Raw genomic sequence first — 25,531 nt, 5'->3', positions numbered from 1 at the left:
CTTTTTCTTATTGCCATCGTTCATTGACTGGCTGGTTCTGCAAGATGGTATAAGTGATGTTGACTTGGGGAAAGAAATCACTTTACTCCTCTCTATCTGCCTGTTGAATTTCTGTTGGCAGAGTGTCCTATGTAGTGCCTGTTTCCCTGTCAGAGACCTGAGAATTTTCCTCTGCCCTTTATCTCCTCCCCCCAGCCCCGCCCCTTTATACCTTTGGAATTGCATCACCACCATCAACTTTCTGACCAATGGCTGGTGGGCAGGACTCCTTTTGCCGTCAATCACTGCCACAGTATGAGACATACATTCCCCTCCACTCTTCAGGGGCTGAACATACTGCTTCCAAAGTGCTCCTTAGCTTCCTTCTAGCTCAAGGAGTGAGAGATTTGGACAGGGATTTTAACACACAAGTTGTACTGCTTTAACCCCCCCCTCCCCCAAGTGTGGAGAGTTGTATTGGTATAAATATGCTTATATTAGCATAGCTTGTTTTCCTACAAAAAGGGGAATAAGCTATATCGGTATAAGGCACCTTTGTACTGGACTAGCTGCACCCACATTAGGGGTTATACAGATGTAACTGTTTTGGTTTAAAAAAGATCATGCCCCTAACCAAAACAGTTGTGCCAGTCCAAAAACTCTGTTTTCCAGGCCTATGCCCACGTCTCCTACATCACAGTATCAAGAATTGGTACTGGCAAAAACTAATTTGTTTACATTTACAATTCATTTTTTGCTTTTAAATTATGAGTAATTTTCTGCTTTATTCTGTGGCAAATATATAAACAACCCCTCAAAAATATTTAACCAAAATGCTTCGTTGGCACCTAAAACTTTGTGTCAAGTTTTTGGCAGCATTCAGAGCAAAGACTGGGATGGAAAGAGTCCAGAGAAGTTGGAGGTTTCATAAAATGTTCTGAAGTTTGAGGAAGGTTTGGGAAGTTTGGTTGGGGGGGCGGGGGGGAAGAGTTAAAACACTTAAATACTTTTTGTGAAAAATGTCTTTCATCGTTTAACCTCAAAATGTAAATGTGAGTCTGCTAAATTCCGGGACCCACAGAGTTACAAAGAGTATGGCTATGCAGTCCATGGGAGCAAGCCTTCCAGCATGGGTTGACACACTTGGGGCTAGCAAGGCTCCCTCAAGTACTCTAAAAATAGGTGTGTAGACTACCCTTTGAAGTGGGGGCTCGGGTTCTGAAGCCTAGGGAGGGGGACAGGCTTCAGAGCCCAAGCTCCAGCCTGAGATGCAACTTCAAAGCACTGTCTCTACAGCTATTTTAGAGCACTAGTTCAAGTCCTGCTAGCCCAAATCGATTGATACTGGTGGGAGGCTCACTTCCAGGGGTTGTGTAGATGTACCCAAAACATTCTGGGCCCTACAGTCTGTGATATGCTCAAAGGTTGTGAATTATTTCCACGTTCTCTGGACCTGATTCTCTGTTAAGCAGTCATTTACAGGAGTGAAAAGTGAGTGTAAAACACCACCAGATTAGAATGGTAACACTTACATCCACTTAGCACAGGTATAAATAACTACTCGATGTGCCAAGGACCTTTCCCTCTGATGCACAGTTATCTGTCAGTCTCTCTCTATCTTCACTGACTGCTTTCAAAGACCGCTTTTGTCTGCAAGGTAAGCACAGGTTCATAAACGCATCAGACCCTTGAGCTTCCAGACAAGGAATTTGGCAGGCCTAAAAAACTCACAGAGCAAAAAATACAGGGAATGATGGGAAATCAACAGGAAACAATTCTTGCTGATTAAAGGGTTCAGGCTTCTTCTGAATGTTAGCTATCAGGGGCCTGTCTGATAGCACAAAGCACCTATGTGAAAGAGGAAATGGCTGTTAACTTAGCAGAGTAAGGCAGAAAACCAGTGCCAGCAAAAGGTGATAATAGGTGAGAATGTATGATTGGATAGGTCAGTGTTGGGCATGCTAAAAATACCTTATATGGATAGGGCTATTTACACACATAAGGGAGATTTGATGACTGTTTGGTCCAATTCTACATTTTCTCACTCAAGCAACATTTCCATGAAAGTTGATGGCCTGAGTAATGACTGCATGACTGAGAGTAATATAACCTCCAGAGTGACACACAGTCCGTAGGAAGAAAAGGAGTACTTGTGGCACCATAGAGACTAACAAATTTATTTGAGCATAAGCTTTCGTGAGCTACAGCTCACTTCATCAGATGCACGCAGTGGAAAATACAGTGGGGAGATTTATTTATAAAGAGGACATGAAACAATGGGTATTACCATACACACTGTAACGAGAGTGATCAGGTAAGGTGAGCTATTACCAGCAGGAGAGCGGTGAGGGCGGGAGGGGAACCTTTTGTAGTGATAATCAAGGTGGGCCATTTCCAGCAGTTGACAAGAATGTCTGAGGAACTGTGGGGGGGTGGGGGAATAGTTTTACTTTGTGTAATGACACATCCACTCCCAGTCTCTATTCAAGCCTAAGTTAATTGTGTCCAGTTTTCAAATTAATTCCAATTCAGCAGTCTCTCCTTGGAGTCTGTTTTTGATTTTTTTTTGTTGAAGAATTGCCACTTTTAGGTCTGTAATCGAGTGACCAAAGAGATTGAAGTGTTCTCCAACTGTTTTTTGAATGTTTTAATTCTTGATGTCTGATTTGTGTCCATTTATTCTTTTACATAGCGACTGTCCAGTTTGGCCAATGTACATGACAGTGGGGCATTGCTGGCACATGATGGCATGTATCACATTGGTTAGATGTGCAGGTGAATGAGCCTCTGATAGTGTGGCTGATGTGATTAGACCCTATGATGGTGTCCCCTGAATAGATATGTGGACACAGTTGGCAATGGGCTTTGTTGCAAGGATAGGTTCCTGGTTTAGTGGTTTTGTTGTGTGGTTTGTGGTTGCTGGTGAGTATTTGTTTCAGGTTGGGGAGCTGTCTGTAAGCAAGGACTGGCCTGTCTCCCAAGATCTGTGAGAGTGATGGGTCGTCCTTCAGGATAGGTTGTAGATCCTTGATGATGCATTGGAGAGGTTTTAGTTGGGGGCTGAAGGTGATGGCTAGTGGCGTTCGTAGTCTGTAGGGTATGTTCAGATTGTGCAGGATATAAGCACTTTATAAAAGTAAGTCTCTGGCCCACTCATGGTTGCCAAGTTAACTCTCCAAATGTAAGTCATGTGTAACTGATGCAGCAATGAATGACGGAGTCTGCCGATAGCATGAAACAATGGCTCTGGGAGGGGTGAACTCTCTTGCTCTAGTAGACTCAATGGAGATAGACTAACTTAGATCTTACACAGATAAGAACACTGGTGTGGTGATGGGCTGGTAAAACTGTGATATTGGAGAGAACGTGACCAGTCATCAAACAGCTGACAGTAGTTCATTTGTGCACTTGTGGTCCCATTTGAACTCCTTGGCACAAAGAATTGGGTTATCCCTTCCTTTTGGATTGTGGGAAATCTCTGTTATGGAAGGATTCCAATGTAAAAGTTGGTTAAGGGATTTCCTTACAATGTTTGAAGAGTAGATGTGATATTACAGGCACTAAATGTAGCCAGCCAATTGCATTATCAGTATGGCTAACCCCAAGCATTCAAAGCTCATAAGTCAGGCCTAAAAAACGGTGAGATTTTTTTAAAAATGTAGGCGTGATGGGGTGTATAAACCCCACATTAGAACTGAAGGGGTTAAGGAGCAGTGCTGGACCCGGGTGACTCTGCCCCCTGCACCTACAGAGCCTGCTCCAACTGGAGCAGGAGCTTAAAAGAGAACCAGACTGCCCACAGCTGAGCTGACAGGGTAGGGGCACAGGCCTGTTCTGACAGCTCCTGAGCAAGGCTGCTATAGATGCCATCACTGCAAGGAAGGGGCTAGCACTAAGCCAGCTATGCTGAGCGTTTCGTTGTTTGTTGTTGCTATCTTATGTTAGACTTGGAGATGTTGGGGGGAGGCCAGTGGCCCAGGGAAACAGCCTGAAAGCACTCCAGCATGCTTGATATTGTTGCCTCTCTTCCACCTCTTGTCTCTGCTGTAAGGAAGGGATAGAGATGTGGAGAGCCTCAAGGCAAGGGCGAGTCTCCTGCAGGAGAGGGCTGAAGACCTTCCCTTTGTGAGGGCATGGGACCATATATATTCCTCTAGACTCTCCTTTTCTGGAAGGGGATGATTATTAATCAGTGACCACCAATTTGCAGTGCTATAGTTGCAGGCAAGGGACACTGGAGGTGGCAGGGAGAAATGTCGAGGCCTGGCAACCTAACCACTAGGAAAAGTCACCAGTAAGCCCAGGGCCTCACCCCGTCATGGTGGGATTCTTTTTATTTGCCTTCTGGTTTCTGAACCTTTAGGGTGCACTCACTTCATATTTTCAAGCTTTTCTGTGCATCCATGAGAGTTAGAAACACTTTTTAAAATGAAATTTGACAGTCTCATACAATCTCTTGATTTCAGTTACTGGGCCTTTAAGAAAAACGCTAATGTATTGTATGACTCATGATGTAATTGTGAGAGTTGGCAACACTGCATAGCTACGAAATTAGGTAGAAGCCAGTTTGAACTAGTTAGAGGACTAGTTAGAGGACAACATTGCCCAATTGCTTTTTAAAAAATCTGTAATGAAAAGTCACACATGAATTTAAAAGATGTGGCCCCTTTTTCCCTTGTAATGATTCAAGAGAGAAGATCAATTTTCTGCATCCAAATTTAGGCCTTGTTACTGCAGTGACAGGTTTCAGAGTAACAGCTGTGTTAGTCTGTATTCGCAAAAAGAAAAGGAGTACTTGTGGCACCTTAGAGACTAACCAATTTATTTGAACATAAGCTTTCGTGAGCTACAGCTCACTTCATCAGATGCATACTGTGGAAAGTGTAGAAGATCTTTTTATACACATAAAGCATGAAAAAATACCTCCTCCCACCCCACTCTCCTGCTGGTAATGGCTTATCTAAAGTGATCACTCTCCTTACAATGTGTATGATAATCAAGGTGGGCCATTTCCAGCACAAATCCAGGGTTTAACAAGAACGTCTGAGGAGGGGGGGTCCATTTATTCTTTTACATAGAGACTGTCCAGTTTGACCAATGTACATGGCAGAGGGGTATTGCTGGCACATGATGGCATATATCACATTGGTGGATGTTCACCTGCACATCCACCATTGGTCAAACTGGACAGTCTCTATGTAAAAGAATAAATGGACACAAATCAGATGTCAAGAATTATAACATTCATAAACCAGTCGGAGAACACTTCAATCTCTCTGGTCACGCGATTACAGACATGAAAGTTGCTATATTACAACAAAAAAACTTCAAATCTAGACTCCAGCGAGAAACTGTTGAATTGGAATTCATTTGCAAATTGGCTACAATTAACTTAGGCTTGAATAGAGACTGGGAGTGGCTAAGTCGTTATGCAAGGTAACCTATTTCCCCTTGTTTTTTCCTGCCCCCCCCCCAGACGTTCTTGTTAAACCCTGGATTTGTGCTGGAAATGGCCCACCTTGATTATCATACACATTGTAAGGAGAGTGATCACTTTAGATAAGCCATTACCAGCAGGAGAGTGGGGTGGGAGGAGGTATTTTTTCATGCTTTATGTGTATAAAAAGATCTTCTACACTTTCCACAGTATGCATCCGATGAAGTGAGCTGTAGCTCACGAAAGCTTATGCTCAGATAAATTGGTTAGTCTCTAAGGTGCCACAAGTACTCCTTCTCTTGTTACTGCAGTGAGATACACAATGAGATAGACTCCTGCCTTCCCATGGAGCCCAGTTGATTTTAATAGGGCTTTGCATTGGTAAAGGGGTTTACCTGCATGTGTCTTGTTGCAGAATCAGGGCCTTGAAAGCTATGGTGATAGGCACTTTAGACAGACATACTATGCCTCACTACAGTTTATTCATTAAACTGTAATTAAGGAAGACTTTAGAAATTCTGAATATCCTGACTGGTTTATATTGACATCCTACTCCCGCATATAATTTTCAATACATTCTCCAAGTCTAATTTGCACTCCTTTCCTCATGATATTCCATATTGGTAATCAGGCCCTCAGTCAAATACATTTCTAGGGGATTATTACATATATGACACTGTTGAAGTCCTTGGGATCCATCTGAGACATGCAGCAGGCGTAGTCACCTGGAACTCACCTTTTACCTCTAATTGCTTGATTATTCTTTGCTAACCTTTTCTTGAGTGTGAGTTACACTTTACAAAGAGAACACACTGAATTGTTTTAATAATTAAACAGTAACGTAGTAACCTACCCAGCTCCAGCACCGCTAAACATTTAATAGTTAAACCTTTAATAGCTAAGCCACTTCAGCTAGATTCCCCTGTTTGTCACCTTCCTGCAGCATAATGAGGCTTTTTGGCCATTAAGGGAAGCATAAATCTCTTGCATTAGGTTTATAGCTGGCCAGTGCCATGACAGCGGATTCAGACATAATTCCAAATGAATGTTTCCAAGTGGGAACTTGAGTCATACTCAAGTGATTTTACCTCTGTTTTTGTTTTTTGGCCCAATGGTTCTTAATTCCTTTAGTATTTATTACTGCAATAAACTTAATCCTGAGTAGTCATGCAGCATTAGTATTGGAGCAATAAACACTTCTCCAGTGTTTCCATTGCAAATCAGCAGTAATTGGATCTGCTGTTGCCTCATGGAAAACTTTTGAAAGAAATATTCCATGTGAAGACAGTTTTGCATTTCTGTCAATTTATTCTTTGTGTTTTCTGTCACCATGTAATGCTCTGTTCTTTCACTTCACTGCAGGCTGAGTTCTCAGAGCTGAACCTGGCTGCTTACGTTACTGGTGGCTGCATGGTGGACATGCAGGTCATGAGGAATGGCACCAAGGTAGTAAGGTGAGAAAGTCTGACTTTCTTTGCATATCTTTCTTTTTAGAGAGATGTGAGAGCAAGAAGGATGAGTCAGGTGCCTGGCCACAGCCCACTGAGGTCAATGGACAGGCTCCCATTGGCTTTGATGGGCTTTGGATCAGGGCCCAAATGTACATTACTTCCTAGTTTTGTTGTTTTCTATCCTCACTTTTCCCCACCCATTAATTTAGGCAGAAACGTCCCATTCTCATAATCTTTTGTACTTCAGGTCTGATGATACTGCCAATGGGCAATGGTCTTCATTTCACCTTTCCCTCTCGTATTTTCCTGCTGACTCACTTCGACTGTAAATACTGCCTTGCACGCACAGCCAGCCCCATATATGTTCCACTTTGATGGGGACAGTCTGCTTGAATATCTGCAGGTCTGGTGGCTGCAGAATACTTCTGTGTATGTCCTCTACTAACCTGTCTGCTTCTCAGCACCATCTTCCTTAGGGAAGATTTTCCTCTTCAACATTGCCTTCTGCGCTGCCTCAGGGCAGGATGCCACCTCTCAGGCTGTTGGAGATTTCTGTAGTTGTTAGCATTTCAGAATAACCACCTTGCATCAACCACAGTCTACTGCAGGCAAAGGCACATCCCGTAGTGTTGCTCTCTCTGCAGGCAAAGGCACATCCCGTAGTGTTGCTCTCTATTCATCCTGGCCATCTATCCATTTCATGAGTTAGACAGCATTAGTCCACTTCTTTCTGGTACTGAGGTGCCCAGAATATCAATATGGTATGTTAGCTGAAATCTGACCTAAGTCATATATAGAGCAATGATCACCTCTTTGTTTCATGATGTGAATGACATTGTATATGCTGCCCCCAAATCACGTTTTTCCCCGAGTTCACTTCATAGTTTGTTCTGTCATTACCATTTTTCAAATTTTATTTTGTTTTCTTTACCCTTACATTTGTTCAGGTTGGAAATTTAATTGTCTTCTTCCCTACCCATTTTTATAACCACTGTAAGTTGCTCAATGAGTTGTATGACAGACCCAAATACCGTATCTTAAGTAGATCCTCTCTACCGTATTCTTCTACAGCATTAATATGGATGTTAAAATCGATCAGATCTCACACTGATGATCACTGGGACAGCCCGCTAGACATATCCCACAAACTTGATACACCTCTGTTGAGCTTTGTTTATAGTTCTCCAGCCATTTTTCAGTGATTGTGACCATGCTTGTATCTATGCAAATTTCCATAGAAATTTTTCCATGTAAGATTTCGTGAGTCTGTGTTAAATATTTAAAATTCAGATCTATGACAGCCATTGTGTTCACTTGTCCCACTAATTTTTGCCTCCCAATACACAAATTATTTCCATAGAATCATAGAATATCAGGGTTGGAAGGGACCTCAGGAGGTCATCTAGTCCAACCCCCTGCTAAAAGCAGGACCAATCCCCAATTAAATCATCCCAGCCAGGACTTTGTCAAGCCTGACCTTAAAAACTTCTAAGGAAGGAGATTCTACCACCTCCCTAGGTAACGCATTCCAGTGTTTCACCACCCTCCCAGTGAAAAAGTTTTTCCTAATATCCAACCTAAACCTCCCCCACTGCAACTTGAGACCATTACTCCTTGTCCTGTCCTCTTCTACCACTGAGAATAGTCTAGAACCATCCTCTCTGGAACCACCTCTCAGGTAGTTGAAAGCAGCTATCAAATCCCCCCTCATTCTTCTCTTCTGCAGACTAAACAATCTCAGTTCCCTCAGCCTCTCCTCATAAGTCATGTGTTCCAGATCCCTAATCATTTTTGTTGCCCTTCGCTGGACTCTCTCCAATTTATCCACATCCTTCTTGTAGTGTGGAGCCCAAAACTGGACACAGTACTCCAGATGAGGCCTCACCAATGTCGAATAGAGGGGAATGATCACGTCCCTCGATCTGCTCGCTATGCCCCTACTTATACATCCCAAAATGCCATTGGCCTTCTTGGCAACAAGGGCACACTGCTGACTCATATCCAGCTTCTCGTCCACTGTCACCCCTAGGTCCTTTTCCGCAGAACTGCTGCCTAGCCATTCGGTCCCTAGTCTGTAGCAGTGCATTGCGTTCTTCCGTCCTAACTGCAGGACCCTGCACTTATCCTTATTGAACCTCATCAGATTTCTTTTGGCACAATCCTCCAATTTGTCTGGGTCCCTCTGTATCCTATCCCTGCCCTCCAGCATATCTACCACTCCTCCCAGTTTAGTATCATCCGCAAATTTGCTGAGAGTGCAATCCACACCATCTTCCAGATCATTTATGAAGATATTGAACAAAACCGGCCCCAGGACCGACCGCTGGGGCACTCCACTTGACACCGGCTGCCAACTAGACATAGAGCCATTGATCACAACCCGTTGAGCCCGACAATCTAGCCAACTTTCTACCCACCTTATAGTGCATTCATCCAGCCCATACTTCTTTAACTTGCTGACAAAAATACTGTGGGAGACCATGTCAAAAGCTTTGCTAAAGTCAAGAAACAACACATCCACTGCTTTCCCTTCATCCACAGAACCAGTAATCTCATCATAGAAGGCGATTAGATTAGTCAGGCATGACCTTCCCTTGGTGAGTCCATGCTGACTGTTCCTGATCACTTTCCTCTCATGTAAGTGCCTCAGGATTGATTCTTTGAGGACCTGCTCCATGATTTTTCCAGGGACTGAGGTGAGGCTGACTGGCCTGTAGTTCCCAGGATCCTCCTTCTTCCCTTTTTTAAAGATTGGCACTACATTAGCCTTTTTCCAGTCATCCGGGACTTCCCCCGTTCGCCACGAGTTTTCAAAGATAATGGCCAATGGCTCTGCAATCACAGCCGCCAATTCCTTTAGCACTCTCGGATGCAACTCGTCCGGCCCCATGGACTTGTGCATGTCCAGCTTTTCTAAATAGTGCCTAACCACCTCTTTCTCCACAGAGGGCTGGCCATCTATTCCCCATGTTGTGATGCCCAGCACAGCAGTCTGGGAGCTGACCTTGTTAGTGAAGACAGAGGCAAAAAAAGCATTGAGTACATTAGCTTTTTCCACATCCTCTGTCACTAGGTTGCCTCCCTCATTCATTAAGGGGCCCACACTTTCCTTGGCTTTCTTCTTGTTGCCAACATACCTGAAGAAACCCTTCTTGTTACTCTTGACATCTCTCGCTAGCTGCAGCTCCAGGTGCGATTTGGCCCTCCTGATTTCATTCCTACATGCCCGAGCAATATTTTTATACTCTTCCCTGGTCATATGTCCAACCTTCCACTTCTTGTAAGCTTCTTTTTTATGTTTAAGATCTGCTAGGATTTCACCGTTAAGCCAAGCTGGTCGCCTGCCATATTTACTATTCTTTCAACACATCGGGATGGTTTGTCCCTGTAACCTCAACAGGGATTCCTTGAAATACAGCCAGCTCTCCTGGACTCCTTTCCCCTTCATGTTAGTCCCCCAGGGGATCCTACCCATCCATTCCCTGAGGGAGTCGAAGTCTGCTTTCCTGAAGTCCAGGGTCCGTATCCTGCTGCTTACCTTTCTTCCCTGTGTCAGGATCCTGAACTCAACCAACTCATGGTCACTGCCTCCCAGATTCCCATCCACTTTTGCTTCCCCTACTAATTCTTCCTGGTTTGTGAGCAGCAGGTCAAGAAAAGCTCCCCCCCAGTTGGCTCCTCTAGCACTTGCACCAAGAAATTGTCTCCTACGTCCCCCCCTTCCATGCTATGTGAATCCAAACCACTGGTGCATCCATCAGCTGGTGGTCAGTGCCAGTCTACTCCTTTGTTCACTCACACACAAAACTGGAATGCTCTCCAAGAAGATCACCTGTATTGATCCCATTTTCTTTTCTCTTCCCATGCCCTTGAAGTTATTCATGGGTCTATCAAAACTTTCCTTCATTTATTAAACTGTTACTGGCAATAAAACTTTGTGTCCGAAAAACGGGGTGTCTTTTGTTTGGGGTGAGTGAGTTGTCTGTATTATTGGGTGTCTTTCTGGATGGGTGTTTATATATGAGAAAGAGTATGTGTGTATCTGGCTGTGGCAGTGGTGTGTACGCGTCTTTGTGTTTGTCCTTGTGTGCTTGTAGATGTGGATATTTGTATGGTGGGGGTGACTTGGTGGGTGGGTGGGTGGGAATCTGTATGGGTGCCTTGCATATGTGGATCTGGTCATGTGTTATATCTATTTGGACGTATCTCAGCTTTGACATACTAGTGCACACATGCAGCATTTGTTCACCATATGTGCTGGTATGGCCCCCTGCTTAGCTCACTTGGGACCATAGAACAGCTGTCTTATATTACCACCCTTGGAGCAGGTTAGAAGACACAGAGAATGAAAAAGAAATTCTCTCTCACTTTGGGAAGCTAAGAAAGGAGAACACTCATACGTCTTGTGGAAAGACTCTTCCCTCCCTCCAGCCTTGGTCAGAAGAGAATTCCCACACTATTCAAATTCTTCTGTGTGGGGCTGGAGAACAGATTTGTAGGAAATCACTAGGTTTATCATACTGTGTATCACTGGGAACTCTCATTCTTTGTCTTATCCCATAGATGCTCTCCAACCCTCATGCCTACCAAAAGTCAAGCTAAGAGAAGAGGAGAAAACATTGGACAATGTTCGGTGTTATTTTTCCGGATGACGCATACATCTGTCACACTTCACTCATTCACTCCAAACCTGCCTCTCCTACCTTCCTCCCCACGCTCTTCCCCTCTGTCTTGTCCTCCTCACACCAATCCCTCCCTTTGTCTTTCCATTTAGCTAATACCCTACTCATGACAACCTGCCCAAAAAATTAAAATCAATAGTATTGTGGCACTAACATAAGACTTGCCACCATCACACTGTTCACTTTGCATGTGTGTTATGCTCCATTCCCTTACCTTTTTGTCTGTCATGTCTCCTATCTGTGATTATACAGTGTCTAGCACAATGGGGCCCTGTTCTTGGTTGGTCTTTAGGCACTCCCATAATAACCTCATAATTTATACTGCTCATAAACATGAAAATATATATACGTGCCAATTGTGTGTGTGCACACATACTGCACAGCCATGGACACAGACACAGGCATGCACATACTTCAGTTTCCTGACACACATGCAACTTGTCTCTTGTGCACGTGCAACTCACCTTCTCCTCCCTCGTGCACATGTTTCTCCAAGCCACAAGAGCACATATGTTATATACCCATAAATCCACCCATGCCACAGACAGTCTCACCCAGGCACAATCCTCATGCATGTATACACACAGCTCCCTAATGAAGATAATTTGATACTCATTGTGGTTGAGTTATTCTACTCACAGCCAGAGTAAACCCCTAAAGAAGATGGGAAGGATTGACAGATCTGTAATATTGTGGGAATAAATTAGGGAGGTTCTAAGTTAATGCTCTCTGCAAACATTGAGGAGCAGAGAATTCCTCAGAAGAAACATGAGTAATTTCTACTTCTAAAATACCCAAACCACAGTACAGCAAGCTTCTGCTTAAGCAATTGCTTATGTTCACTCAAGGAATGGAAGGTCTGAGGCGGCCCAGAGAACCTGAAAAGAGTTACAAGTTCAAGGCCACAGAGTGGAGAAAATGTTGATTGAACAAAAACAAAGCAAGAGATTATTTTTTCCTGGGCAAGGGGATTGTTTGGGGGCGTGGTACAGATGAACCATTTAAGTCTCAGGTAGGGTGACCAGATAGCAAATGTGAACAATTGGGACACTTTTTGAGGGGATCAGAGTAACAGCCGTGTTAGTCTATATTCGCAAAAAGAAAAGGTGCCACAAGTACTCCTTTTCTTTTTTGGGGGAGGGGATGGGAGGAAGTATAGTTGCATGTATAAGACAAAGCCCCTAATGTCAGGACAGTCCTGATAATATCACAGGTAATGTGAAATTATCCCATGGATGAATAGTTCTGGAGGTCATATTTTGTTCACTACTTTTTTTCCCCTCACACCTCACTAAATCTAAGTTAATTATTAACCAGGCTTTACAGAAGCAGTCAGAACACTCCAAGCTGGCAAGATATAGTGCTAGTGCTAAATTTTTAATGTCCTGAATGCCTGGAAATCCCCCTAACGGGACATAGGAAGCAATGGTACCTCACTAATATGCACATTTAGGATCCCCCACCCCCGAAAAAGCAATGGCCGCTCCATGCTCCTCTTCAAAGGAATGGTAACGGAGTGCTGCAGTAAGGGTTTGAATTACTAATTTAAAACAGTCAATGCACTGTCATGTATGTACTAGTAGATTATGAATAAATAAAAATAACCTACACTTCGTATTAATAAACAAAACATTTTCTGGTATATTATCTTCACATTTTAAATTGTGTTAATTGAATTCTTCCCTAGTTAGTTAAATTCAGTTATTTGCAATGGGTCTCCCAGTCATTCATATGGAATAGATAGGGTCTATTGCATGCTTAACTCAAACCCCTTTTTTATTGTTTTTGGGGCCTACAATTTAGGACAGTCTATTCGTCCCTATGCCAATTGATTAGAACTGCACAAGTAAATAATTGTGGCGCTCTTTTCTGAAAAAGAAGCCCTGTTTAACGGGAAGGTACAATATTACTTAAAGCTCTATCCCTATCCCTTCCCTCAGACAAAATTAAATACATAATTTTGTACGCAGAGTTGTCAATTGGGGAGAGTGGGGAGTGGCAGTAAGTGGACCTTCATGCCGTTTTGGATTCTGCCACTAGCTTGTGACATCTTGGGTAAGTCACTTCAGCTAAGAATGTTAAACTTGGGCAGCTGAAGTAAGGTGGCCTGATTTTTAGAGACACGGGGCTCCCACAAATGACAGGCAGTTCAATGAGGACTAGGGGCATGTCTGCACTACATCTGGGAGTGAGCCTCACAGCCCCGGTCCACATACTCCCACTAGTGCTCTAGAAATAGGTATGCAGACATTGCTTGGATGTTGCAGCTCGGGCTCTTGAGCCCACATCCCTCACCCTCTCCCCAGGCTTCAGAGCCTGAATTCCAGCCCGAGCCTCCATGTCCACACAGGTATTTCTGAGCCCTGATAACACAAGTCTGTGGATCTGGGCTGGGTGGCTTGCTCCCAGATGCAATGGAGACATGCCTACAGGATTCTCAGTACCTCTAAAAATCTGGTCACTTATCTAGCAGCCTGAATATGGATTCAGATGCCTAACTATTGAGTTACCGACATTTGAAAATGTTTGCTTTAATTTCTCTGTACCTCTGTTTCTCCATATAACATTCACTCTGAGAGCTCTTCCTTGCACACGTCTCCAAAAATTCAGAAAGAAAGAGAATAACCATATTATGGCTTATGTAGTCTCTAATGAACTCTTTCCCACATTACCCAAGTACCATACTTATTGCAACACTCCGGATGCCTCTGTTCAGTAGGACCAGCAACAGAACAAGTGGATGTGATGTGGGATATTAGCATAATGCCTTGTCAGAGCAGTGTGGGGAGATTCTGCAGTGCACCTGCCCTGCCTGCATAACAATTGCAGCATCAGTCCTGTGATGATATGCAGCACCAAAACTTTCCCAGTTAAATGTTAAATAAATAATATTGTGCAATTTGATGAGCGGCTTCATAGCTATAGAGGACCTTTCATTCCAAAAGATCACTAACCACCTTGGAAACAGGCATTGCTTCCCCAGTGAAATGCAGCCACCTCTGGCTGGAGCGTACCAGCTCATAGCTGCAATATCCATGCCCAGGACCGCAGTTATTAAAGTGATGTCTGAAAGACCCACACACAGTAAACTGCCTGGGACTTAATTTGTCTGTCTCAGAAGGATGAAGGGCTGAGTCACCCCTGTTGGGATTAGACCTAATGGGCCTGATTTTTATTTCCACTAAGGCCCCTGTACACTGCACTCTGGCAGCCTAAAGACATCGTAAACTGTTAGGGTTACACCCACTTTGAGTCCCTTTACGCTGCCAGCACAGGATGAAAGGGCCTCCGTGGAAATGAGAATCAGGCCCAGGGAGCCTACTGTATATTTCTAACTTGATGCTTAAAACTCCCAAGCCTGCCCTCTCTCTCTGCATTAGATAAAATTCAGGGCTGTGTTTGCCACCCAGGCCTAGTGAGCCTGCAGTTTTTGCCTCTGGCAGATGTGGGGGGGGGGAAGCAGAGGTACACTGAAATCTAGGAGTGTTTTCTTTCACAGGGAAAAGCAGCTTCTGTGGGAGTGTTTCAGATTTTTAAAGATATGGATTAAATATATGTCGGATTTCTCCCCTCTTTCTGCCTCTCTAGTTGGCTCCTTCAGGTAGAGGCATCTTTTTGGCACTCTAGTTCTTCTGCCGCCAGCTAGTGATATGAACATCCAGGATAAGGCCCATCTCTTTGTGTGTTTGTATGGTGCCCTCCACAATAGTGTCTTGGTCTGTGAGTTGGGCCCCCTGAGGCACTGCCATCTTACAAATAATAAATGACTAACTGTAAGAGGTTTAGGTACTGCAGTGAGGAGAGTCATAGGTACCTAAATAGATTGATACAAACAGATCATGCTTGAGAAAAGGAGTGGGTTAGTTCCACTGGATCAAAATGAGACAGAATTGGCCACTGGCAAACAGAGAGACTGAAAGTGAAGAGAAGTGGAACCAGCCATGCTGAAAAAACTGGCTGTTGGGAAGGAAATCCTACGGGGTGAGCACAGGTCTCTTGCAGGGAGAGGGGTTAGTACTACAGATTTTGCTTGCAATTCAGCCGTTTTGTCTAACAATGTGCATGCTTCACTCTGCTAGCTGGCTGAAATGACCCTGTCAATCACAACTGTGGAGAGGCCAATGATTGTTCTGTTTCTTCAATACAAGCCCATTCGTCTCTTTAATTAATTGTGACCGTTCTGTTGATTCTGGCTGATTTAGTATTTGCATGTGTTCTAGTGACAGAGCTGGAGCCTGTTGCATCACAATCCTAAATCCATTGTGCCCTAAAAATCTGTTTCTCCACGACATGCTTTTGCACTATGATCTATGATATGATCTCACGGATAGGAAACTGCCACTTCCACGTACAACTCACCATGCTGGGGGCAGGCCTTTTCCTGCTGTTCAGCATCTGCTCGCTCCAAGAGGCAAGTATATTCCTGCTGTACAAGGGTTGCCAGCTCTGGGATGTGAATGCTTTAATTCCACATGTGGATGACCACCTGTCTCAAGTGGATGTTTTCCTGTCACATAGGGCCCCACCCACGCAACAAAGGGGATAGTCTACCACACAGAGGCTGTCCTCTGCAAGAGGTGTTTAGTTTCCTGTCCTATGACGATATTTTCTTGCCACACATTAGCTGCTCACTGCTAGGCAATAAGTATTTTTTGTCGCCCAGAGACTGCTCACTGCTAGGGGGTGGGTTCTTTCTGCCATTGTTCTGCAAAGGATACATGAAAGTAGTTTGAGAGAGCTAGTAGGTATGTGTCGATCCAAGAGGTTCTCTAATAGGAAACTCAGTGTTCACCTCTGACATCTTCCAGAAATCTTGTTTCACAGAAGAACCCTAGTTGGTGCCTCTTCATCATTTGGCTAAATTCCACACACGTTTTAGGAAAATGTCCTGTCTTTTTTAAAGCCAAACTGGGAATCCCTGCAAAGGAAGGAAAGTTTAGGAGGATGAAGAAACTGATCTGGAGAATGTAGTCTCCCAAAAGCCAGACGGAAAAATAATATATGTAGCGTATAGTTTTTCCATGATCTACACAATGTACTGTATTATAACAGTACAATATGTGCCATATATTTAACACAAAGTGTACAGAATAAATGTATTTCAAATTAAATAAATTTGGCTGACTATTTTAAATAGATGTCATGCTGGTATATTTCAAAGAGAATGTAACTTTTTAAATATGTATTTAAAGAAAAAACAACCCGCCCTCTCTCCCCAGCAAACTGCTACCCTCACCTAAGCACTCAGCAACCCAGGGAAGTCAGTGGGTTAGAATAAGGTGTAAATCAGGGTAGAATTTAGCAGCCTGTACTTACATATTTAACAATCTAGCATGTGCAACACACTTTTTATAAACCCTAGTAACTAGTCCCACAAGAGAGGTGATTGCCTTATTCTTCCACCATCGTCCCCACCCCACCCACCCCCTTTTTTTTTAGTAGAAGCAGAATGGGGAGGTTAGGGTTTTCTTTGGTTGCATCCATTCCAGTTGCTGCTGTTAAACAGCTGCTTGGAGGGACTGTTTCTCTCATCGGGGTTTAGTTATATCCCGGATGAATAATGTCCCTCTTCACCTCTCCAGCAGCTGGCATCCAGCTGACGTGTGAGTGGGATGCTGACAGCTATTGGGAAAACATTTGGAGTGGAGGCAGCTGCCAGAAAGCAGAAGTCACTGTTACCAGACAAGGGTGGGGAACAATTTAGAGATTAAAACCCCTCCCTGGCCCTTTCACATTTACACGTATTCCTTCTGCTAAGAAATTTGAGGCCAAGGTCTGAGTTATCATTCATTAGCTAAATCGTAAACTGAATGAAAAAGCTAGTTAAAGTATTTAAGTTTGGTCACTTTTTTGCTTCTATTCATCTCTTTTCTTCATGGGTTTTTATTAAGTGATGTTTCAGAGGAAAATTGAATGTTGGAAATGATGGGGCAAAGTCTGCTTTGTTCTACAGGTATAGTTGTGGAAAGAGTAGATTTTGATCAGTAAATGTCACTAAACATTGATTTCACTGTACACACACAAAGCAAGAAAAAATATTTCCATCAATGATGACCAAAACCTACAGATAGGTAAAGTAAGAAAAATGCTGCTTAAGAACTCATTAGAGTTTGTTTAAGGATATTTACTTTGTGTATTTGGACATGTGTTGTTGACAATTTGTGCTTGTAATGGTTATAAATAGGGCCCTACCAAATTCACGATCCATTTTGGTGAATTTCATAGTCATAGGCTTTTAAAAATCATAAATTTCATGATTTCAGATATTTAAATCTGAAATGTCACAGTGTTGTAGCTCTAGGAGTTCTGACCCAAAATGGAGTTCTAGGGGAGGTTGCAAGGTTACTGTAGGGAGGTCACAGTATTGCCACCCTTACTTCAGCACTGCTGCTGGCGGAGGTGCTGCCTTCAGAGCTGGGCTCTCAGTCAGCAGCTGCCGCTCTCAAGGTAATGTTGCTGCCAGCAGCAGCACAGAAGGATGGCATGGTGTGGTATTGCCACCCTTACCTCTGAGCTGCTGCCTTCAGAGCTGGGCCCTCGGCCAGCAGCCGACACTCTCCGGCTGCCCAGGTCTGAAGGCAGCAGCACATGAGTAAGGGTGGCTTGGTATGGCATTGCCACCCTTACTTCAGCACTGCTGCTGGTGGGGTGCTGCATTCAGAGCTGGGCGTCCTGACAGCATCGACCGCTCTCTGGCCACCCAGCACAGAAGCAAGGGTGGCAATACTGTGACTCCCCTATGATAGCCTTCCATCCTCTGTGCAACTCCCTTTTGGTTCAGGTCCCCAAGTTTGAGAAATGCTGGTCTCCCCCACAAAATCCTAAAATATGTATAGAATAGGGTAAAATTACACAAAAGACCAGATTTCACAGGGGAGACCAGATTTCACGGTCTGGGACGTGTTTTTCACAGCTGTGAATTTGGTAGGGCCCTAGTTATAAAGCTTTAACATTTTGAATCTCAATGTCTGCCATTAAATAATTGTCTGACACCCTCTCATAATTTCCCACGGCTGTGAACATTTAGAAGCTTAAAACCCATAATTTTTGTGCAACTCTGTGAAAATTTAAATGGCTAAACGTAAAAAAATGCTTGAAAATGAACTTCGATATTATCAGTTGAAATGATAAAATAATAAAAATTTAATTGTGCCAAGCCTACACATATACAACCCCATTGGCTTCTGCCATTGTTGTAACAGGGACTGTTAAAATCTTCAATCTCTTTGTTGGTAACTTTTTGATCTCTACCACTTTTCCTAAAGTGTGGTTCTGTTCTGAAATGTGCTTGCAAAAAGGGCTATGTGAGGTTCTCTGTTTATTGTTCATCACTGAGTTTCATGACAAATTTATTCAGTTTACAAGTAAAAATATGGGGATGGATTTTGGAGACTGTTCTTGTATGGCTTGAGGAGCATGTAACCCAGCTTTACAACTTCCTGGTCCTTGGGCCAATAGATGTAAGTCCATTCTGAAGAAGCAACTTAGAGCAAACCTTGAGGCTGCTCTAAGTTGTGGTGGCTGCAGTGGCTCCCAGTGCTCTTACCATAATCCCCTTCTCTTGGCCACTGGACCCCTCCTGCCACCTGTGGATTTCTCTGTGCCAAAAGAATCCCCAACTGTCTAGTTAAAATAGCTACTCCCCTTCTTTACACTGTCAAATAATGCAAAGAAATGCATCAGATGAAGTAAGCTGTAGCTCACGAAAGCTTATACTCAAATAAATTTGTTAGTCTCTAAGGTGCCACAAGTCCTCCTTTTCTTTTTGCGAATTCAGACTAACACAACTGCTACTCTGAAACCTGTCAAATAATGCTTTCCAAAGATCAAGTCCCAGTCACATTACTCACATGAGTAGTCCCATTGAGTTCAGTGGGATTCTTTGCATGAGTAAGGGAAGAAGGATTTCTCCTTTCTGTAGAAAATTAAGACGTGAGGGTTTTGTTGAAATGGAAGATCTCCTATTTTACGATGCTATTTAAATTAATATAATGAGAAATGTGGGAACATACAGTAATTCTAACATTGTGAAATATATAATAATGGATGTAAAACCAAAAATAGCCAAGCTTTGTAATTGGTTGTCAGTGATGTCATAACTATATCACTAACACCCAGGTAATGCACAGACAGGATTTGATCATATTTCATAAATGCCATTTTATATTATCTCAGGCACACCTGAGGTAGTGCATACTTTGGGGGATTATTGCACCGTTAGGTAGCTGAAGTCACTCCAGTTTTGGCCTTGTGCCTCAGAACTTTGCCTGAAGACTCCATTAATCCCCTGACAACACATAGCCTTTTGTACGTTATTGCTTAATTATACACTTTCCTTCCCTTTCTTTGAGTACTGAAAAGATAAGAGAGGCTTTGTAAGAGAATTTAGGTAAAACAGGTTGGCCACTCAGAAAACTTAAGATACTTTAATTCAGTCTTTGGTATCCAAGATGCCTTCTTGTGTGAACATGGGAAACAGAGTGCCCTGTAAGACTGAAAGAGAGACAGCCCTCCTCCTATAGAATGGTCAAAGAACTCCGTAAGCTCATCATCATGCAAAGGAAAAAACATGTCACCGTAATGCAACCTTCTTTTCTTTGTGTGATTAGATGGTGAGTGCTGAAATGAATAGAAGAGATGGCCAGCTGCCCTCCTGTGTGATTCCCTCACAGTCACAAAAGAAATCTAATGATGCAGAAGTAAAGTGCTAGGTCAAACAGACCTTATTTGTGGAAGTAGATGTAATTTTTCACTGTCTGTGGGTGACTTTTTGAAGGGAGGGGGAAGGGATTTTAAATGGTGTTTTGGCAGCATAACATACTCCTGAATTTTATTTTTCTAATGCTCACAAAGCTCTTTGGAGTTCTCCATGAACAACTGAAGGACCAGGAAACAAGCTAGAGTCAAGTCTATAATCAGAACTAGGAAATAGGAAATTACACCTTCCAGCAGGATTTGCTAGTGTCATTTGCTGTGTTCCAGTCCACAATGGCTGGAGAACCTAACCACTACAGTGAAATGTTACTGATCTTTTCAGTTCTGATTCTCTGCTGCTTCTTAGAGTGTTCTCCACTGTCAGAGCCATTGTTGCTGCTCCTGGAGTGTTTAACTGTGAGAACAGCAGCAAAAAAATTCCCTTGATTTGTCCTTCAAATGCTTATTTATTACTTTCTCTCACACCTGTTGCCAAGACAGCTAAGTTGTGCAATTGCAAATATTGAAACATAAATTTAGGTATAGTTAAGCATGAGCCAAGAAGTTAGGATCTGGATTCAGATCTTAATTTTCCCAAAAGCCGTGGGTGTTTGGATCCATGTCTCTGAGTTGGGTCCATTGCTAAAATTAGTTTTACCATTTAGAAAAAAGAACTGAAACACATTGGCGCAAAACAAAAAGCAGTCACTCAAATATGAACCAAAATAAATGTCTTGCATGGTGGCCTCATAGTTGAGATGCTTCCAGCTTCCAAAGGTAGGAGACTTTCAACTGTGAGCCACTGCTTCCACTTTTGGGGTGCTCAGCTATTGAAACCGACAGCAAGAGCCTTCCAGCCAGTCTGAACGGCCATGATGAGCCCTAGGGTGAGAGGCAGCCACTCACTTTGAATAGCATCTGGCACAAGTGGGAAGTTACATCAGACTAGGAGAGAGCTGCAATGTGCTTGTGGTGAATTGTGCCTCTCAGGAGGTGGCCAGCTATACGCTGCACTGTTTGAAGCTTCTGGAGGTTCGAGATAACCCTAAGTAGAGAATATTACCACAGTCCAAGCCTAGAGATGACAAAGCCATGCATGCCCATTCCAGGGTCAGCATTAGAGAAGAATAAACCAAAAATATGTTTTAAAATATAATATTGCAAATCAGTTCAACCTGAACATGAAATTTTTGTGGGAGTGTTTAAATGGCAAAAGGTCTGATTCTCATTTACACTATGGTCCTGCATTCCATTCTAGTTTACAGCTACCCCCATTTGAAAGCTCTTTTACACTGGCAAAGAGGTATATAGTGTAAATGAGAATTGGACTTGCATCTTTAGATTCTGCTGAGTATGGGAAAGGGCTTTTGGGGAAGCTGGGATGAGGAAGGGCTCTCTCTTCTGCCAAAAGCTGCAGCCATCTGGCCACAGTAGGGAGGAGGGTGTGTGCATTCAGGAACCCTACTTCTGCCTAGGAAAGCTAGGGCACCTGCGCGAAGCGTACAAGGCACAGCTACAAGTTATTGCTGGTATATTCTGAGCTGCTGTTCTGGATTTTCACATTCAGCTTTATCCGTAGCATTTTACTTTCCACTATATTTCCAAGACAGCTTCTTCCTCTGCCTATCTGCTTTCGGGCAACCTTTGTTTTGGCCAAGGAGGCCTAGATGTGGTTCTACGCAAACAAGGCCCATCAGTGCTATTCCGAAACCTGGGTTGAGGGGGTTGGTCAAGAACTGAGTACGCATACCATCTCCACACTTCTAGCCCCATCAGACGAGGGTACTTGGGACTTCAATGCATAGATGCTACAGAACCTTCCTGGCCCAATTATTTTTAATGTCATTTGAAAAGGGAGTCTACTCTCAACCATTTCTCTTTTAGATGTCGTGTCAACTTTCTGTTTAGGTTGTCATTCTTGTTGCTTGTTGTGTGGATGAGTGGAGCTGGGAAAGGAAACTATAATACTGTTAGCCATTTAAAAATTCAAGGGCTCATTGTATTAGAACATGGTTTATCCCTCTGAATGAATAATTGTTTCAAAAGTAATCTACTCTCCTAAGAACACTAAATGGACATCATTGAGAGTAATCCTCTTCTGTATGGGAACCAAGCCTCTTACTTCCCAGGTACACAGCTGCTTGCTATTCATATCATCGCCCTTATAAGTTGCTGGCTTACCAGCTTCCCGAAGGATGATGCCCTTTGTTTTCCTTTTGATCTCTCTTCTTGCAGTTTCTACCCTTCGGCCCCCCATTTTCCCACTAGGCTCAGTTTCTCCTTTATAGATGCCTGGAAGACTTCTCTTGATCACACTTGCTTCTTTATTCCTTAGTGGTTGCAGAACCTGCACTCATTCCTCTTGTTTCTTATTGTTCAAGATACTTTGGGACCTGGCTATTGCCCCACATCTCCAAAGAGAGATCCACTTCTCAGCTGAGGCTTGTGAGAGATCCATAGCCCGGGGCAGTGGTAGGGCAGAATCATACTATTGTCTATGGTTATTGGCACCCTATTCCCTCTCCCAGTGTTTTTTCAGTGGAGGGGTTCTGACCAATGAAACCAATCCTCTTCTCATACAACATATATAGTTTAGATAGCAGGTCTCCATCATTTACTCTGCATTATCATAGAATCATAGAATATTCGGGTTGGAAGCGACCTCAGGAGGTCATCTAGTCCAATCCCCTGCTCAAAGCAGGACCAACACCAACTAAATCATCCCAGCCAGGACTTTGTCAAGCCAGGCTCTAATGATGGAGATTCTGCCACCTCCCTAGGTAACCCATTCCAGTGGTTCACCACCCTCCTAGTGAAATAGTGTTTTTTAATATCCAACCTAGATCTCCCCCACTGCAACTTAAGACCATTGCTCCTTGTTCTGTCATCTGCCACCCCTGAGAACAGCTGAGCTCCATCCTCTTTGGAACGCCCCCCCTTCAGGTAGTTGAAGGCTGCTATCAAATATCCCCCTCACTCTTTTCTTCTGCAGACTAAATAACCCCAATTTCCTCAGTCTCTCCTCATAAGTCATGTGCCCCAGCCCCCTAATCATTTTCGTTGCCCTCCACTGGACACTCTCCAATTTGTCCACATCCTTTCTGTAGTGGGGGGCCCAAAACTGTACACAATACTCCAGATTTGGCCTCACCAGTGCCAAATAGAAGGGAATAATCACTTCCCTTGATCTGCTGGCAACTCCTACTCCTACTAATGCAGCCCAATGTGCCATTAGCCTTCTTGGCAACAAGGGCACACTGTTGACTCATATCCAGCTTCTCGTCCACTGTGTAATTCCCAGGTACGTTTCTGCAGAACTGCCGCTTAGCCAGTCGGTCCCCAGCCTGTAGCAGTGCATGGGATTCTTCCATCCTAAATGCAGGACTCTGCACTTGTCCTTGTTGAACCTCATCATATTTCTTTTGGCCCAATCCTCCAATTTGTCTAGGTCACTCTGGACTCTATCCCTACCCTCCAGTGTATCACTGCCATCTATTATACTGGGATCTCCTGCTTCCTTGGTATCTAAAAGTCCATAGTTTTCTCTAAACTTCAAGCAGGCTGAAGTCTTTCAACCCAGAGTTTCAGCTGGTAACAGTTTTTTTTAGTGTGTTATTCTCTATCTTATCCTTGAGTGTTTGCCATTGGGTGGGGGGGGGAAAGGTGTGTATGTCAATATAGCAGGTTCATATGTGGGCACAAAAGCTACTTCCAGGACAGTGTGCATAAAATACATTCCAGCTCAGTAAGGACCAGTTCCCAAACTGGTTGCAAGGAAGAATTTGGGTGGTGGGTCATTTTAAATTCTTTTGTGCTATTGTGCCAACCTATCTTCTTGAACCTGAGGGAAGTTAAGATGCACCTAGAGCATCTGGTTGCTTAGACCCTAGAATGTTTAACAGCCCACTGGGGGGCGGGGTCACTGAATCCTGAATGTTTGGCATCCAGAAAGTTAATTTCTTTTCTGGGGATGTTTGGCTGCCCAGTGGGTGCTTTCTACATGGAATGTTAGCAGAAGTCAAGCAGTTAAACTGCCAAGGTTTGTATTCTCTCACTGTTTCTCAGCATGGGGTTGCCACTTGCCTCACTTTGTTGACCTTAGGAAGATCCATACATCAGCTGCACATTCAATAGTACAGCCCTCCTGATGTTTATTGCACATTTCACTGATTGAGAAACATGCCACCTTTGGTGCCCACTGCATTAAAGAGTCTGTGTGGGTTAGAAATACTACAGGGGACGGTGTCTGATGTTTCAAAACCTCTGCCTCTTGCCTCATAACAAGGGCAGAGCATGCTTCTTGCCATGTCTAGATTAATAACAAAAGCCCAAGGTCAACAAATAAAACAAAGTTTAAAACCATAAGCGGTTCTGGGTTTTATTCTCAATACTCTTTGCCACAATCTGACCCAGAGTCGCCATTATTTAAGCTCAGTACCAATGTGGACACAAGAACAAATGGATATAAACTGGCCACCAGGAAGTTTAGACTTGAAATTAGACAAAGGTCTCTGACCATCAGAGGAGTGAAGTTTTGGAATAGCCTTCCAAGGGAAGCAGTGGGGGCAAAAGATCTATCTGGCTTTAAGATTAAACTTGATAAGTTTATGGAGGAGATGGTATGACGGGATAACATGGTTTTGGTAATTAAATATTCATGGTAAATAGGCCTAATGGCCTGTGATGGGATGTTAGATGGGGTGGGATCTGAGTTACCCAGGAATGAATTTTCTGTAGTATCTGGCTGGTGAATCTTGCCCATATGCTCAGGGTTTAGCTGATCGCTGTATTTGGGGTCGGGAAGGAATTTTCCTCCAGGGCAGATTGGAAGAGGCCCTGGAGGTTTTTCGCCTTCCTCTGTAGCATGGGGCACGGGTCACTTGCTGGAGGATTCTCTTCTAATAGGTAAGAGGTTTTTCACAGGAGTGGATGGGTGAAATTCTGTGGCCTGCGGTGTGCAGGAGGTCAGACTAGATGATCATAATGGTCCCTTCTGACCTTAGTATCTATGAATTCAGATTTCCCAGCCAGAGCGATGGAAATATAAATTGGGACTATAAAACCAAAAGAGTTCCAGTTCAATACATCCTAAGGATTGAAATTATAGTCTCATAGCAAGGAAAATGTTCAAAGTCAATGAGGTAATGGGTCCTGGGGACAGAACTAATTTCTCTTAAGAACTTTAATGCAATCTGGAAGTTTTTCCAATGCCCTTGATGCAAACTTTGTTTAAATGTAAAATAGACCCCGAAGTCAATGGAAAAGTCTCTCCAGTGCATTCAAGTACA

The 25,531-nt window shown here is 43.4% G+C and overlaps 1 protein-coding gene across 1 annotated transcript in view; it reads left to right on the top strand.

Moving 5' to 3' along the window:
- Nucleotides 1-25,531, top strand: part of SYN3 (synapsin III) — a 279,080-nt gene that overhangs the window by 57,685 nt on the left and 195,864 nt on the right. Inside the window, exon 4 of the mRNA XM_084610849.1 lies at nt 6,779-6,870. Within this exon, the coding sequence (XP_084466975.1) occupies nt 6,779-6,870 (92 nt within the window). The remainder of the gene's footprint in view (nt 1-6,778; nt 6,871-25,531) is intronic.

The sequence above is a fragment of the Lepidochelys olivacea genome, assembly GCF_965140295.1.
Source record: "Lepidochelys olivacea isolate rLepOli2 genome assembly, chromosome: 1".
Classification (NCBI taxonomy): domain Eukaryota; kingdom Metazoa; phylum Chordata; order Testudines; family Cheloniidae; genus Lepidochelys; species Lepidochelys olivacea.
This window is presented reverse-complemented; position numbering and strand designations above follow the sequence as displayed.